Source organism: Dermacentor albipictus, unplaced genomic scaffold (assembly GCF_038994185.2).
Source record: "Dermacentor albipictus isolate Rhodes 1998 colony unplaced genomic scaffold, USDA_Dalb.pri_finalv2 scaffold_13, whole genome shotgun sequence".
NCBI classification, from domain to species: Eukaryota; Metazoa; Arthropoda; class Arachnida; order Ixodida; family Ixodidae; genus Dermacentor; species Dermacentor albipictus.
The window spans coordinates 13,017,041-13,033,693 of NW_027225567.1; the positions used below are offsets into that span (position 1 = coordinate 13,017,041).

Sequence of the window (16,653 nt, forward strand, 5' to 3'; positions counted from 1 at the left end):
TCATGAGTGACGGCACACTGCGGACATCAGTACATAGGCACAGGCACACGAGTACATCATCCTCCAGCTTGGAGCCTGGCAGCCGCGAGGAGAAGGAAAAATGGCGTTCGGTTTGAAATTTCAGATCTTTCCGCGGCGCGTAGCGATGTAATACTTTGCAGACACAATCTTTTCACGCAATGTATGCTCTGCACTTGTCAGCTCAAAATAGCCAGACCCTTTAAGGTCACACCCTGCCACCAAGTTTCCATATTTGACAATATACTACAGCATGTATGTATGTATAGGTACTAAAGGCGCAGCATTGGGGGCTTCACATTCCATCTGTCTTCAGAGTTGTTGCTCTGATGAATACAAGTCCCCTAGTCAACTCATTGGGTCCAAACTGAGGCTTCCCTTGTTCAGCCACTATTGATCACTTAAAGTCTCCATCTTTATATGAATTCTTAGTCTTATTAGACTCGCTGTTCTGTTAGGATCACTAACAAGAAGTTTGGAAAAATAACTACAGCTTATACGCTGGAAAATGCAGTACTCTAGGTTCAGCGCAAGGAAGACGAGATGGGCAGAAGTGAATGCACACACTGCTACTGCTACCTGTCTTGTCTTCCTCGTGCCTTACCTAATGTCACAAACCACCAACAAGCCCACCTTTCCACCCTTTCGAAAATGCAATAGTATTTTCCATGGAGAATACAAATTACCAGTGCTGGCTTGAAAACGTAAGGTGCACCAAATTTTTGGGCTATCTTTTTGTCTGGAGCGTGTATATAGTTGGCACAAGTGTGGCTACCCCACTGAGTATGTCAAAATGTTTTTCTGCATGGCTAGCTGTGTTGCAAGTAGCATAGATGTGTAGTGTGCAGCATCACAGGAGTACTGACACATTTTAGAAGTTGTAGAAACTACCACATTTTTCGCACATAATAGGATCACACTTGGCAACTATGAAGGTTAGGAAGCACTTGTAAGAGATATTAATTTGGCACCGAAGTTCATGTTGATATGCCGGACCTGGTGTCGACATTATCATGACATCATAACACAGAGCAAAATTTGCTGATATTGTGTTGCAGTAAGGCTAGCTATTGTGATGATATTCATAAATAAACGAGCGTGCTCGCCTGTGGCAAATGCAGGCACAAAGTGAGCAAGCATGTCATGATGCATCAACCTGCTCGACACTGGAAGCAAAACCGGTTTGTATAAACAAGTATTATAGCAAATTGCTTAGGGTGCTCTTACACTTGCCTGTATTTCCTCTAGAATTTAGAGTGGGTGTACCTTCAGCTAACGTATAAAAAGAGAGAGAAAAAAATGTCATGTCAGCACTCTTTTAAGACCTTTAGCCATTGTCTTCTGTTTCATTGGCAGTTTATTTCAGCCATTCCGTTGCATGTTTACTTTAATCTTCCTTAAGTGCCAGAATAAATTTAGACGATTGGTTTTCCACAGGAATAGCCACTTCAGACATAACTAGCCTTCCACATACACCGACATAATTTCTTCAGTTTGGTTCATTTGTTGCAGCACTCATGTCTATACAGTCAAATTCGCAACAGCTTGGTCTCCTATCACAATTGCTGTTTGAAGTATTGTGCAAGCTTAAAGGGGCACTAAAGTGCAACACTTAAATCAATTTGGACTGATGGACTATTCTTTCACAACTCCGTGTTCATTGATATGAAGGGAAATGGTTGATTATTACTAGAAAAAAATGGACAGACTTCTCTCTTTAATTTCGCATCTGTAAGTCAGTTTAACATTGCTGATTTGAAAGCATCTTCATGTATTAGGCCATTCTGGTGCAGGAAAAGTTTTTTAAATGTGCTAGCTTGAGTCTATAGTTTCTTTAGAAAGCAATGTTGTCCTCATTAACCGGTAAACAAGTAACTAGACCTAAGTAGATGCTCTCAAAGCGCATGACACCACAGCGAGCTGGTGCGTGAATTTTAGGGTGGTGTCGTCACCCATTTTTCATTTTTATGCTTCTCGCATGGTAAGAATCGCTATTTTGCTATTGAAAAACTTTAATTTACTGATAGAGCTTGACTTAATATAGCTATTTAGTGTCTCTAACTTAAACATCAGTGCAGAAACAGCAACCTGTCTTGTTTTCACACAGTGGCATGCAGACATTTACAATATTGGCAGTGGTTTTGTTCCCGGCTTGTATTGCAAGGGTCTCTTACAAGGTTCTATGTAGTAATTCGTCTAAGAAAATAAAGAAAATCTGTTAATTGTCATTACTGTTCATCAGCAGCATTTGAACAAACTTTTTTTTCCCCCGTTTGTGTTTAGTTTTCTTTTGTAAATTAGGGTTGTGCTAGTTTTTTCGGGTCAATCAAGCATCCCAGTACATCGGCTCGTATATTGATTTGGTGTTTATAATAATCATTATGGAAAGGGAGCAATTAGCAGTATTCAGTTATTCTCACAAGAGCACTTTTTACCTGTTTATGGTGTACTTTACAATGGTTTTCTTTTTTTCTCTCCTTTCTTTTCTTTTTTGTTGGCATATGTTCACAAGAATGCAGTGCTGTTACCCGCCGTGGTTGCTCAGTGGCTATGGTGTTGGGCTGCTGAGCATGAGGTCGCGGGATCGAATCCCGGCCACGGCGGCCGCATTTCGATGGGGGCGAAATGCGAAAACACCCGTGTACTTATATTTAGGTGCACGTTAAAGAACCCCAGGTGGTCCAAATTTCCAGAGTCCTCCACTACGACGTGCCTCATAATCAGAAAGTGGTTTTGGCACGTTAAACCCCATAATTTAATTTTAATGCAGTGCTGTTTCTTAATGCTGTGTCAGAATGAGCAGATGTTCTGCCACAAACATAGTCAGCTGCACTACTGCAGATACTTACTGACAGTGCTTACTTTGTATCCAGCGATTGAGCTTTAAGTTAACTGCTTACAGTTGGTATGCTGAATTTGAGGGGCATTGTATTGCATTCTTGTTTCAGGACTGCAGTCAAACCTGGTTATAATGAACACAGATATCGCAATAAATGTCATATATTGAGGAAAAAAAATTTATGAAAATACATACAAAATATATTTGTTGTAACAATCTGCACATCTTATATATCAAACTCTGCACACTTACGAGTACTGCTTAAATGTGCCTGCGGCTGTCTGCCTTGCAAGGCACATTGAGGGTAGAGGCAGCACAAACAAAAATGTAAGCCAGCACATAATAAAAAAAAGCAGTTTTATTGAGTAACATTGACTGCCATTGTACAGGACGGATGACACTTGCTTGCAATTGAGCGGCGATTTTCAGTCAGCTTGCCAAGGCAGCATTGGTGGGCCTGCACTGTGACCACTGTGCTCTGTGCTTGCTGCTCGTCCCATGCACAGAGCCCATTTGGACTCGCAAAGGTGCACTGTGCCCAAGTTGTGCCTCAACCAAAGGCATTGCCACACATGATTGCATGGCAACCACTGCACATGGAATGGCGACAAAGCAACACTGAGCTTTGTTACTTGCCGAGACGTTGAAACTCATTTGCTGTGTGGAGAGCAGGCAAAAGAAATGGAAGGTGGCCATCACAGTCTGTATTTCCAGAGAACACTCAATATTGACAAAAAAATATCCCATCATGGACAAGGCCTGTGAGAGACCAAACTCTTACAGCAAATACGTCCGGAAGCGAGCCTAACCCAAGTGCAGAAACCTTTATACCAGTGGTTTCTTAACATTTGCCCATGCAACCTCCCAGTCTCCATCCCTATGATACAGCAAAAGGGGAAGGACTTTGCATTCATACGTAGCATTGATGGCTTCATGGCAGGGACGGGTTGGCTGCAAAAGTTCAAAGACCACTGTGCGATTGTTGGAAAGGCGTGGCAGGTCAAGGCACTGCCGTTGACATGGAAAGCTTGAGCAAATGTATTTCAGACAGTGGTCAGAGGTCATTGCTAGGCACAAGCCAAGCAGCATCTACAACAGACAAGAGCACCTTGTTTTGGCAGATGTTGCCAAGCAGGACTCTTGCACATCTGAATGAGAAGTACCATGGCAAAAAACTCGACAAGGGGCACATCATGATTCAGTTAACGAATGTTTGCAGCCGTTGCAAACTGAACGCCCTTGTGATTGAAAAATAAATTCAAACCTCATTTCATCTGACACAAACATACCTTTGTTATGATTGATATATCTGTGTTCGGTATGTCGAACTTCAACTGCACAAGTCAGCTCTGTACCTGCGAGGGCCAGCATATCTGCTTGTCATCTCCACATTTAGCAGGAAGGCATGGATGATATGGGCATCGTTTGAGAATTATGGCATGAGTGGGACCAGAAACTTGTCAAGACTCGACAGTCTGCTTGCTGCCCTACAGTGGTTCTGCATACTGCTGTGGAGCTTTGCTGAGGCATATTGAGGTACGCTTTCTACAACCCAATGCAAGTTCAGTGGGTCAACCCTTCGACCAGGGCACCAATCACGTGTCGTCCTAGTCATCCTGGAAAGTATCTATCTAGGCACTTAAAAAATATTCATGACATAAAACAATGTGAAAAACAATTGAAAAACGGGAGTCCCCTACATGATAACATACTGACATGGAGATCAAACACCTAGCCCTCTACCTTCAGACTCAGTTTACTAAAATCTTCTACACGTTATTCATGCTTGCTGCATTAGTCAAATAAGAAGCATTTCAAAATGTAGGCGACAGATCTTGAATATCATTATCTTTTATCAGTGATTTTGCTTTTTATGTATTACCTTTGCAAGCACAATGGTGTACACAGTGCCTGAAGTGATTGATGATGCACTTTAGGCAGTAAACGAGCTGCACCGATATTACTTTGACATTGACTGCAATGGACTACTGCTACTACTATTGCAATCCTTATCTTATATTGAGAACGCTGTGCTCGTTGATGCAGTAAAGTCTGTCTATAGGGCAAGCAAATGTCACCGCTTTTTATGCAAAGTAGCAAAATGTCTTGCTACAAATTAATATTTTTTCGTGCATATCAAGTGTCTGAAATAAATAAGAGTTTTATTCCACATACAATATTATCCCACATACAGTAAGCATGTATCCAAAATGTGTTGATATCTTGGATATATGGAACTGGTCGTGGCACATATTGCTATTCGTTATAACCGGGTTTCACTGTACTAAGTCACCCTTACGAGTAAATTTCTCTAATGAATGTGTAGATCTTCCCTGGCAGTGTTCAGCTTTCTTAGTTTTCTTGTAACTTTTGGAAAGGAAGAGTTCAAATTGAGTTGCAATGTTTTCATGTGTAGGAGTCCTTTCTCGCATCGCTGCAGCAGGCTAGTCGTGTGTATGGACAAAACATTCCTCCCGTGTGGATGACCTTGCTTAGTTTGGCTGGCCTCATAGTAAGCCTGCTAGCTGTGAGGTATGGCTTACACTACTAAGCAAGGTAAGGAAACTTAGCTTTTGAAATTATAATTAGAGCAGCCTTTGCTCCTCACCCTTCCCCTGTCCAGCACAGTGGGCCTCATATGTTGCTTCAGTTTTTTTATCTTATGATAGCGTTAAAAAAAATTGTGACCCAAGGTGCCAGGTGGGGTATTTGTCAATTCAGTTAGGACTGAACGTGTACAAAAACAGTGCATAGAACAATTTGAAGTCATTGCACAACAGAGCCTTAGCTGTCATATTGAAGTGAAATACATGGCTAACACCAGTAGATTTTTTGTTAATTAGCCTTACAATATTATTTCGATGTCTGGTCTCCACGACAGATATACGAGCGCAAATCAGAAAGTCTTTGCCCCTCAATATCAGTCAAGTCAAAATAAGGTACATACAGGTAATTGCAAATATACATACTATTCTACGTACCTTATACTATTTTTCCACATAGTCTCCGCACTGGTTCAGACATTTGTCTCATTGCAGCACTAAACTTGAGATGCCCCTGTCTTCAGTCAGCGATGCATATGGCATCCCTGAATGCTCATTGTCATGCAAGTCTTCACTGCTTTTTGCGAACTCGCAACACCACCACCTCACACTTCTCAAAGCAAGACCCCTTTTCCCATACGCGGGCTGCATTTCCTTGTTAATTTCGGTGGACGTTCATCCTTTGCTCTGTAGAAAGCGAATCACATTTCATTGCTCGTATTCTGTGGACTTGTGAAGCATAACCTCCATCTTCAGCAACTGACAGCAGTGCCGTGCCGCAGAGCTACTGGCAGATAAGGCCTCGCTGGTCCAAGAAAGGTCTGCTGCTGGCAATATATATGTTGACTTCGCTAAAGGTTAAAAAAGAAGGGGGCAAAGACTTTCTGATTCGCCCTCCTACATATGTCGCAGTGTGTTTGTCGCATGTGAGCCTCATCGACAGCATTTCCCAAGATTTGCTGTTGTTTTCGCTTCTTGTTTTCTATTTTCCTCTTCGACAAAGGCCAAAACATTCAGCCGCTGATGTGATGTTGCATGTTCGGCTTGAGTCACATCAGTATTTCTCAAGGCAGTACTCGAGAAGTGCACTGCAAGGGTTGCCACATTTGTCAAGAACTGGCAGATGGAGTATTGGAGCAGCTATTTGTCGTCAGTGTATCAGTGTACAGTTAAACCTCAATCTAAAGAGCTTAAATATAACGAAATGCTCAGTGTGATGAATCATTTTACTATTTACAATGATGTCCATAGAACACTATATATATTTAGCTTCAGTATGTAGCTTCAAGCGTATTTGTCTATGGCTTGGTGTACTGAAATTTCCTCTTTGCTGTAAAGGAAGACCGATACATTAAATGGAAACTGTACTGTGGGCACCACTGGTCAAATGGTTTATGTGCAGCTCTTTGCACCACACTAGGCAGCCTAAACGAAAATGATGCCGGAATGACAAAAGCTTACTGTGCAAATATCTACAGTATGTACGAAGTGAGAGGTCTGTCCACTGCGTTGTCTGTCCCCTTTCCTTTAGCTTCAATAACAGTGGCAGCGCCTTTCCACGGTGCTTTTCTTTTCTTTCTTTAGTATTTTTGCACAACTTAGTGTCGGCTATGCACCACCTAGGCCCTCGGCAAGTCTTTCTTTAAAAATTCAGTGCATCGGTGCCATCTCGACTGTAAACTGGCAGCCATAACATATGCAGAAATGTGGCTGTGTCATTAAACAACCGACCATTCAGCAACTGTATGGCTACTGTACTACAATTGCTGCTACAGTTAAGCCTCGCTAGAATGAACACAGATACAACAAATTATTGGACATAACGAAGTTAATATGAAATTTGGTTGGTTGAGCTTTATTTCAATAGATTGTTCTATTATAGTGAAACTGAAAATGCGGCATCCGATACAGTATCAGTTATAGCAAAGGAAATTTTTTTAGCACGTGCCTCAAAATACATATTCTAGTAGTGAAAAAGTCAAATACAGTCGCCGACTGTTTTTTCAGATGCCCAATTTTTGAGACCTGTACAATTTTTTGGACTAACCTCGGGTCACCGCTATCTCTAGAACAGAGATAAAATGATTCCTCCAGCACCTTAAAGGCGCCCTGAAACACTTTTCTAACTAATAATAGAATGGCCTCAATAATAAAGGACGTGGTCTCACGAGTATCATGCTGCAAAAATATTTTGTGTCCTTCAGCTATAAGTGGAATTATCACAACAATACCTGGCTTTCTCTCCATTTTTGTCTGTCTGCACTAGTGCGCTGGAAACTATACAGCAAAGAAGCCAAGAGGGCGAAGCCATGGCCGAAAGTTGTGTTGCGGCGGCGAAACAGCTTGTTGCAGCACCGCGTGGCGGCCGCAATAAACTACACTGCGCAGTGCAAAGATGAAATTATTTTTCGGTCTTTTTGGTGTTGCAGACATATATATTTTAGTTTAACTAAAAGCTAGCAATTATGTATTACTGAGAATGCTCTTGTGATCATGAAATCGGCGAATAGCATTGGTGGGTCCAGCAGCGTTTAATGATGCTGCATGACGGCATTGTGGATGTGAAAGCAAGCGAGTTTTCGGTCGTTTTGACATGAGATTGTAATTTCCCTGCTGCATGCAGTGCGTTAATATTTGGCTCACATGTTCACAGCAGCCTCTACGACAGATTGGCAACATTTTTCTTACAATATAAAAAAAAAAGTGTTTCAAGGCCCCTTTAAGAAACCAAGTCAGAGACGCTTAATATTGTAACTTCGAGGGATGGCATTGAACTATCTGTATGCATAATTTGTCATTGATATAGTATTCTGCTAAAATATTTTCATCACAGCTGCACTGCATAGGCCTTTCATTAAAAATTTGCCGGCTGACAAGGGTCACAGGAAGCTCGCCATCAATATGTTCGCATCCGTAGACCTTATCGGCAGTTGAGTGTGAGATCACATACACTAGCTAGACTGGTGGCCATGTTAATGGAGAATCTTGATGTGGGCGAGTTGGTTTTGCATACTTGAAGAAAAGAGCGCTACGAAGACGCAAACTAAAAGAGGGACATGTTTGACGGACAGCGCCTGTTCGTCGTACATGTTCCTCTTTTAGTCCACGTCTTCATAGCGCTCTTGAAGTATGTTAGTGGAGTTCGGATCAACATGCTGTCCACCCTTTGTCCGAAAGATTTATAGGCAAATGTACTCAGCAACAATAACTTAAAATGGCTCATATGAAACATATGATGCAGAAGAACTTGTGACTGGGCTAGTTGGTGTGGATGCTTGTGTTAGAGTGGGGGGGCAACCTTTCTTGGGGTGTTTGTGTGTGTTAGTGCATACGTGTTATGCGAGGGTTCTCTCTTGCACTCCAAAGAAAGTTAACGATACATATAATGCACTTGCACATTTCGACCAGCAGCTTGGCTTGGTTGGGCCGCAGTCAGCACACCAATGTGCAGATCCTGTGCGAGAACACCGATCACATAGCTTGGGTGTTTGCGGTGGTATAGAGTGTATGTATACGTCCAGTCGATTCACTTCCACTTTCTGAACATGTTCATAAGGTGCTGCACCTCTGTATTCATTTCCCCAGTGCCATCTGCATGTTGCCATTCATTTCACATAGTGCAGGGCATGTTCACAGTATTCCCAGCACTAGTGGGAGATGTAGTCCACAGCTTGTGCAGTAGGTGCCGGTCTGGTTCTGCACACACACACGCAACAAGCATTGAATTGTAATGAACTAGTTCATGAAGTGTAGGGCAAGTCAAATAGACCTTACGTAATCTATTCTTCCCGTGCCACGTATCGGCGCAGCAAGCTGCCAATGGGCCGTCAAAATCTGTAGGATACCCTTCACTGGCCCATCATAGTAAGCATATTTGCATTTCACATAAACCTGGTTGAGATTTTTCAAGCGAAGCTTGTATTGCCTCAGTTGTGTCAGCATCGGTATTGCCGTATGAAAAAACTCGAGCCGCGCAAACATAAAAATTCGGGTTGCAAGACCACCACGCTAACCGATTCAGCCACTGTCAGTTCATCACACGCGCCCCTTGAAGTGGTGTTTTAATATGCATGAAGAAGGAAATGCAGCGCAAAGCGCGAGCCAATCGCAGGTGTCCCCCTCCCTCTGGGAGAGGAAAAGGGCGTGATCGCGTGTCTGCTCGCCTAGGGCGCCCGCCGTTTCCCACCAGTTCAGGCCGGGCAGTCATATGGGGAGGCCGTGTTTTGTTCGTTCTGCCGAAAAGGAAGCTGCGTTGAAGGAACAACAGCGGGAGCGGGCCGTGCATCGTGCGTTCGGCCAAAGAACAGGCGGCGTTTGATGAATGTCGTCATTGTCATAATGCCTTGTGCTGAGGCATTATGACAATGAAGAACCGCGTATCCCGAGCTTTGCTTGCATCCTTCTTCGCAGTAGAAGGGCGGTAATTTTTTTGTTCTTCTGATGTCTGAGTATATGCCTATAACGAATATCGGATATAACAATATTTTTTTTGTTGGATGCAGCTTTATAACAAGCTTCGACTGTATCAGATCACTGCATAAAATTGGCAGCTGAATTTCATGTGAACATGGAGGCTTAAAACGTATAGAGCTGTAAATTATGTGAAATGGAAAAGTTTGCTGTAAGCTTTTGCCGTGGCCTCAGGTGATTGCTCTGTCAGCTTAGAACAAGCTTGAATTTTTTTCGCTACTTGGCTGGCAAAATACGTGGGAGGATGAATGTTCAAAGCAAGGGCATTATGTTACAGAAAGGATTCATGCTCGTAGCATAATGACATTTTATTCGGCAGATACAATCAAGTGTACAATCAATCAGATACAATCAACCAAGATAAACTTGTAGTTCCAGTGCCTTGAGCAACCAAGCCAAAGAGATGCTTGATACAGTAACTTAGAGGGATGGCATTGCATCATCTGTACACACTGTTTGTCATTGATATGGTATTTTGTTGTAACATTTCATGGGTGTTTTTATTTTGTCACCTGTTACCGTGAGCTTAAATTACTACCAGAGAGCTCAGTATGGCTGTATAGTGTGAACAGCCATAGATGTGGCTAGAGGTTATGTCAGTATTAATGGTTTCGAGTTATTTGGCTTCCTACTGCTTCAAGTTCCTTCCAAAGAGCATGTTGGGTGCACAGTTTAACGTCTAAACCAGGATTCTTTGTTTTGAATGTAGTTGCCCAGTCAGTTGTTGAGCTTGAAGGGCTATGCTCTAATATAAAAATAAAACGGACCAGTAATCCCAAACGTCAGGATCACTGCTGTTGATATGTGCACTTTTTGTGTTCTAGCGGGGCTTTGTTTTGAACAGCAATCTCTGGTTGGATTATGTCACTTATGAATATAGTTCCTGAATTACTTCCATCACCAGTATCATAGTGGACCTTGGAAGTCTGTACATCTCGCAGTATAATCCATTTTAAGCATATCAGGCAGCAGTTGAAAGGCTATAAGGGCATGCCTACTTGTAGGCAGTACACATGCCGTTCAACGATTTGGTTCTTAATGGTGTTTTTTGACATGGTATAAAGCTGGTTGTTCCTTCAATAAAATATTCAGTCAACAGTTCAGCGCTCATTGTGTTGTGTTTGTGTTCGATTCCTGTCCTCGCCTTCTTTGCGCTGCTTCAAGTTATACTATAAGGAGACTTCTCTTGGTCACATTCAGGACCAAAATATAACGGGTCTCATGTGAAAGAAAGATATAGGTATTCGTCATGTAATTCAAAATATATCATTTAGGCCTCATACTTTTATGTTGCACAATATGACATAATTAATACATGGAAGGCATTGTAGATATTAACCTATTTGCCACCAAACAAAGGGAGTGGATCGCAGTGCGCTGCTTGCGCTCGCGACCGAAACCTAGTGTGTCGCATACTGGAAGCAACAAGCAATACAGGATTTGACGTAGCCTTATGTGACCAAGTTGTAGTTGTAATATATGAAGTAGTTATTCTGTATAAGGTGTCTCAGGTAAAAAACAACAGCACTAGGAATTGTGTGAAGTTTCTATGACCGCACTACTTGTGTAGCTTCTGCTAAGTTGCCTGCTATGTATGAAGTGGAGAATAAAAGTTGAGTTTAACAGAGGTGTGCTAGGGAATCCACAGGAAATTGAGTAGAGGTCCCTGAACTGTTCATCTTAGTAGACAATTCACTTTAAGGGGAGATGCTCCTCGAAACGTATTTTATTATTTGTACTAATTGTTTGAAAGTACTGCTATTCATAGAGCTCTTCCTGCAAATTTCAAATGTCATTATTTTTTCTGTAGTTGCTATATTAGCGATATTTAGTGATGTAGTTGCAAAATATAGCGATCATTGCAGGCACTTTCTTGTGTAGGAAATTTTTCCAAAATGCCTCGTGCTGTAGCTTATTTGTGCTGATATTTATGATGACAAAGTGCTGATATTTATCCAAACAGCATGTACAATTACTGGAACCATGCAAAAAAAAAAACTTGGGACACCAGAACAAAATGTTTTTTCAGTCACATGAAATATAACCGTGTACTTTCCCAACTAGTGCTGAGAGATATTGAAATTTCAAGTAGATATCAGCATTCTACATATCTTTAAGAGTATGTATGCCGAATTTCGTTAGTATAGGTCGATTATAAGTGGACAAGGTTATTCTCATGAGATTTTGAAAAAAATTGGTTGAAGTGTTCTAATCTTTTTTTCTTTGCATAGTTCCCCTAATTGTATGCGCTGTTCAGATAGATATCGGCACCTTGCAGTCTACAAAGAGCTAAATAAACAACCAAATACTTTAAGTTGAAATTTGATACAGAAGACTGTGCCTGCAAAGATTGCTATAACGCAACTGAATATAGCATCTAGACAAACTAATGGAATTTTTGAAATTTGCTGAATTTTTAAACCACTACTACAAATAAAAATATGTTTAGAGGAGCATCTCCCCTTAATTAGCAGGTTTATAGACAGTGTACTTACTCATGGGGTGTTGCTACAGGCAATCAAGCTTGATATCACTTATGCTATCCATGGAATATTGTTACATGGGGCATAGTATGCAGTGTTCGCTATTGTAATATAACAGTGCACTGCTCTCGCACTGCTTTTGCTAAAGCTTTATATGGCTTTCAGAGTTGCAAGAAGCATAGGGACGGTTCTGTATGGTTTTCTTCATTTCTGCTGCACTGTCCTACAAAGCGATCTGCTTCGTTATGTGAGCAATATCTTTGTAGGCGTATTAGTGTACACACATGTGATTTATGGGCACAGTTATTTTGTCTTTTATGTTGGTGTTTGTTCAAATGCTGCTGCTGTTTGTTTGTCATGCCCAAATTTCTTTGTGGACAGAAATGCCCAAACACTATGCCAGCACTGTGAATTTTCACCTGCATGTCATTTATCTTGTGTTAACGCTGCTGCTAGTGCTAACATTGGTATAGCACTGTTTGTGCGTGGCACTAACACTGCACTTGTTGCTAAAAGTTTGAGTTGTAAGATTTACACAAAGAGAGTGCACACTTTTTTATAGAAGTTCTTGTCCATCAGGCCCGGTTTGTAATGTTCGTTTCTTCTTTTTCCTCTTTACTTTTTGAGAGCAGCTGCTTTAAGTAACATTGTAAAAGTGTACCGTTCCTTTCATTACCCAAGATGACCAACCTAGGCAGACACACCTTTCAAAGAAAGCCATGATGACTGATATTTACGTCATTTTCTCATACTTAGTGAAAGCAGTATGCAGCGAGCAAAGCATTCAAGCTTTCAGCTGAACAGCTATTCTGCATTAGACATTCTAGATTAAAATTTCTTTAGCACCTGCTTTTACTGCTATTTATGAGTACTTTATTCCACAATGATTGCCAGTGCCTGTGGTAACCTTGTGCGAGGGCCTTTATTTTTCCCCTCCAGTAGAACTTGGTTCTCACTACTTTTTTCCTTTTTCTTTTGTTGACTTCCTGTTGACTACACGATAGAATAATAAAACTGACTAGCAATGTATGTTTTTATCTGCTCTGCTTATTTTCGGCTGGTAAGAAAATGGTGCAAGCATTTCGCAGAATAGTTGATATGCAAAAGCTCAGCATGTGCTGATGAATGCTGCGCAAACACCAGCCCTCAAAAGTACCATCACATCCATGCCATGATCTTGGCAATCAATTGCGAGACACAAACCGAATGTGGAAAATGTTTCGTATCTAAAATTTTTGAAAAAAAAAAAAACAGGATGCATAAGGTTTATAGCAAATAGACATCCAATTGAATATTGGTGAAATGGGATGTGGTAGACAAGTGAAATCTTATTTTCCAGGAATATTGAGCAAATGGTTTGTAACTCTCTGCAGCAGCTTATCACTGTCGGTAAGAGAGGGTTATCTCACTATGATGAGGAAAGCAAACAGCAGTCTCTGTTACTTCTACAGCACGACTTTCTGCAACCGAATTAATGCCACATCTCGTACTTAATATATTTTCATACATCTCATATTTTTAATACAAAATGATTCCAGTGGTTATCAGTCTTGATAACTGTAATATATAGTGAGCACTGATGATCATGGCATCTTGCTGTTATTTATAGGCAGTAAAAGAAAGGTTAATGCAAGGGAAGCACTGACAAGGTGGTTTTGCTTTGGAGGGCCATGTTTGATCATCCCCCTTACCACCAGATTTTTTCCAGTGTATTAGCAGGTGTCTGATAAGCAAATGAATTCCGGAAATTGATCTTCAATATAGCTACGAAAATGTTTCTACACCACAGCAGTGTCTTACTGATCCGTGTCCTCTTTTTTTTTTTTTTTCACGTGGCCTAAAGTCTTTTTGCTAACAGTGTAATAAGTCTGATAAACTAATTGATAGTACGCTAAATCTGAAAGTGTAATGGCTCTACATGATGTTCTTCTTGGGTGCTCTGAAAACATTTTTTAGCACCCTTGTACTTATTCACCAACACAGCCGTGAAAGCAGCACCGTAAAAAAAAAAAACAGCATGGTAGGATTTTGTGTGGTTTAACATGCCATTTCATTTTACTTGCTTTTCAGTCCTGGAAGCCACAACCACCACCACCCCCGCTCTTCGATGAATATGAAGATGATGATTGGTTGAACTGACTTGCCATAGCCATTGGTAACAACTTGCGTTCTCAGACTGTACTGCTCCTGGACAGTTATGGTTGGAACACTTCCATGACTTTCTTTTCTATTTGGGCAGTTATTGCAAAGCCTGTGTTGCACTGTTAGATGGGACACAAGTCAGTGCAAGCTGTAGCACAGAGGCCTTGGCAAGTCTGATAGGGTGTGACACTTAGCCTTTGTTTGAACTGAAGTCTTGTGACATTTTATGCTAAGATATATATTATATATACATGGAATGCACACTTTGCCAAGGTGTGTACGTATTAGCTTATGTGTCAGTCAGTATATTTAATGTACATACACATTTTGGATAAACACTTTTCTAGACAAGCTTGCTGTGGTGTTCTTCTTTAAATAAAAGGTGGGACAGGGACATCTCACAGGAGTGTGCCACTGTTGTGACATTTTTAAACGAAATATACATGTTGTTGCTGTTCAGGCAGCTCGAGATTTGCCACCATGATGGCCACTTTTGTAATGCACATACCGTATTGTAATACATGAAAACCTTCCTATAGCAAATAACAGAGCTGTTCACGCATGTTTAAAGGACCCCAGGTGGTCAAAATTAATCCAGAGTCACTCCACTATAGTGTCTCATAATCGAATCATAGTTTTGGCGCGTAAAAAAACAAAACATGATCATTAACCAGCACATACCATATTTACACGATTGTAAGTCGAGCTATTTTTTAAAATTTTTAAATCTGAAGTGGGGGGGTCGACTTGCAATCGTAACCAAAATATCATCATCATAATCATCAGCCTGGCTACGCCCACTGCAGGGCAAAGGCCTCTCCCATACTTCTCCAACTACCCCGGTCATGTGCTAATTGTGGCCATGTTGTACCTGCAAACTTCTTAATTTCATCGGTTCACCTAACTTTCTGCCGCCCCCTGCTACGCTTCTATTCTTGGAAGCCAGTCCGTAACCCTTAATGACCATCGGTTATCTTCCCTCCTCATTACATGTCCGGCCCATGCCCATTTCTTTTTCTTGATGAGATGTCATTAACTCGCTTTTGTTCCCTCGCCCAATCTGCCCTCTTCTTATCCCTTAACATTACACCCATCATTCTTTCCATAGCTCGTTGCATTGTCCTCAACTTAAGTAGAACCCTTTTCGTAAGCCTCCAGGTTTCTGCCCCGTAGGTGAGTACTGGTAAAACACACATGTTATACAATTTTCTCTTGAGGGATAATGGCAACCTGCTGGTCGTGATCTGAGAATGCTTGCCAAACACACCCCAGCCCATCCTTATTCTTCTGATTATTTCAGTCTCATGATCCGGATCCGCCGTCACTACCTGTCCTAAGTAGATGTATTCCCTTACCACTTCCAGTGCCTCGCTACTTATTGTAAACTGCTGTTCTCTTCCGAGACTGTTAAACATTACTTTAGTTTTCTGCAGATTAATTTTTAGACCCACCCTTCTGCTTTGTCTCTCCAGATCAGTGAGCATGCATTGCAATTGGTCCCCCGAGTTCCTAAGCAAGGCAATATCATCAGTGAATCGCAAGTTACTAAGGTATTCTACATTAACTCTTATCCCCAATTCTTCCCAATTCAGGTCTCTGAATACCTCCTGTAAACACGCTGTGAATAGCATTGGAGAGATTGTATCTCCCTGCCCAACGCCTTTCTTTATTGGGATTTTGTTGCTTTCTTTATGGAGCATTCAGTGGCTGTGGAGCCGCTATAGATATCTTTCAGTATTTTTACGTACGGCTCGTCTACACCCCGATTCCGTAATGCCGGCATGACAGCTGAGGTTTCGACTGCATCAAAGGCTTTCTCGTAATCAATGAAAGCTATATATAAGGGTTGGTTAAATCTCGCACATTTCTCTATCACCTGATTGATAGTGTGAATATGGTCTATTGTTGAGTAGCCTTTACGGAATACTGCCTGGTCCTTTGCTTGACAGAAGTCTAAGGTGTTCCTGATTCTATTTGCGATTACCTTAGTGAATACTTTGTAGACATCGTACAGTAACAGTAACGGACGGTTTATAACTTTTCAAGTCTTTGACATCCCCTTTCTTATGGATTAAGATTATGTTGGCGTTCTTCCAAGATTCCGGTATGCTCGAGGTCATGAGGTATTTCATATACGGGTGGCCAGTTTTCTAGAACA

The 16,653-nt window shown here is 41.4% G+C and overlaps 1 protein-coding gene across 6 annotated transcripts in view; it reads left to right on the top strand.

The window, feature by feature from the left end:
- The window catches only part of LOC139051668 (FK506-binding protein 15-like), a 205,542-nt gene extending 190,696 nt beyond the window's left edge, over positions 1 to 14,846 (top strand). For 5 of the 6 annotated variants that reach the window (XM_070528634.1, XM_070528633.1, XM_070528637.1 and 2 more), the window contains 2 exons: positions 5,274 to 5,413; positions 14,424 to 14,846. In XM_070528634.1, coding sequence (XP_070384735.1) covers positions 5,274 to 5,408 — 135 coding nt within the window. In that variant the 3' untranslated portion in view covers positions 5,409 to 5,413; positions 14,424 to 14,846. The remainder of the gene's footprint in view (positions 1 to 5,273; positions 5,414 to 14,423) is intronic. The other variant, XM_070528636.1, reaches the window with a different exon arrangement.
- The last annotated feature ends 1,807 nt before the right edge of the window (positions 14,847 to 16,653 follow it).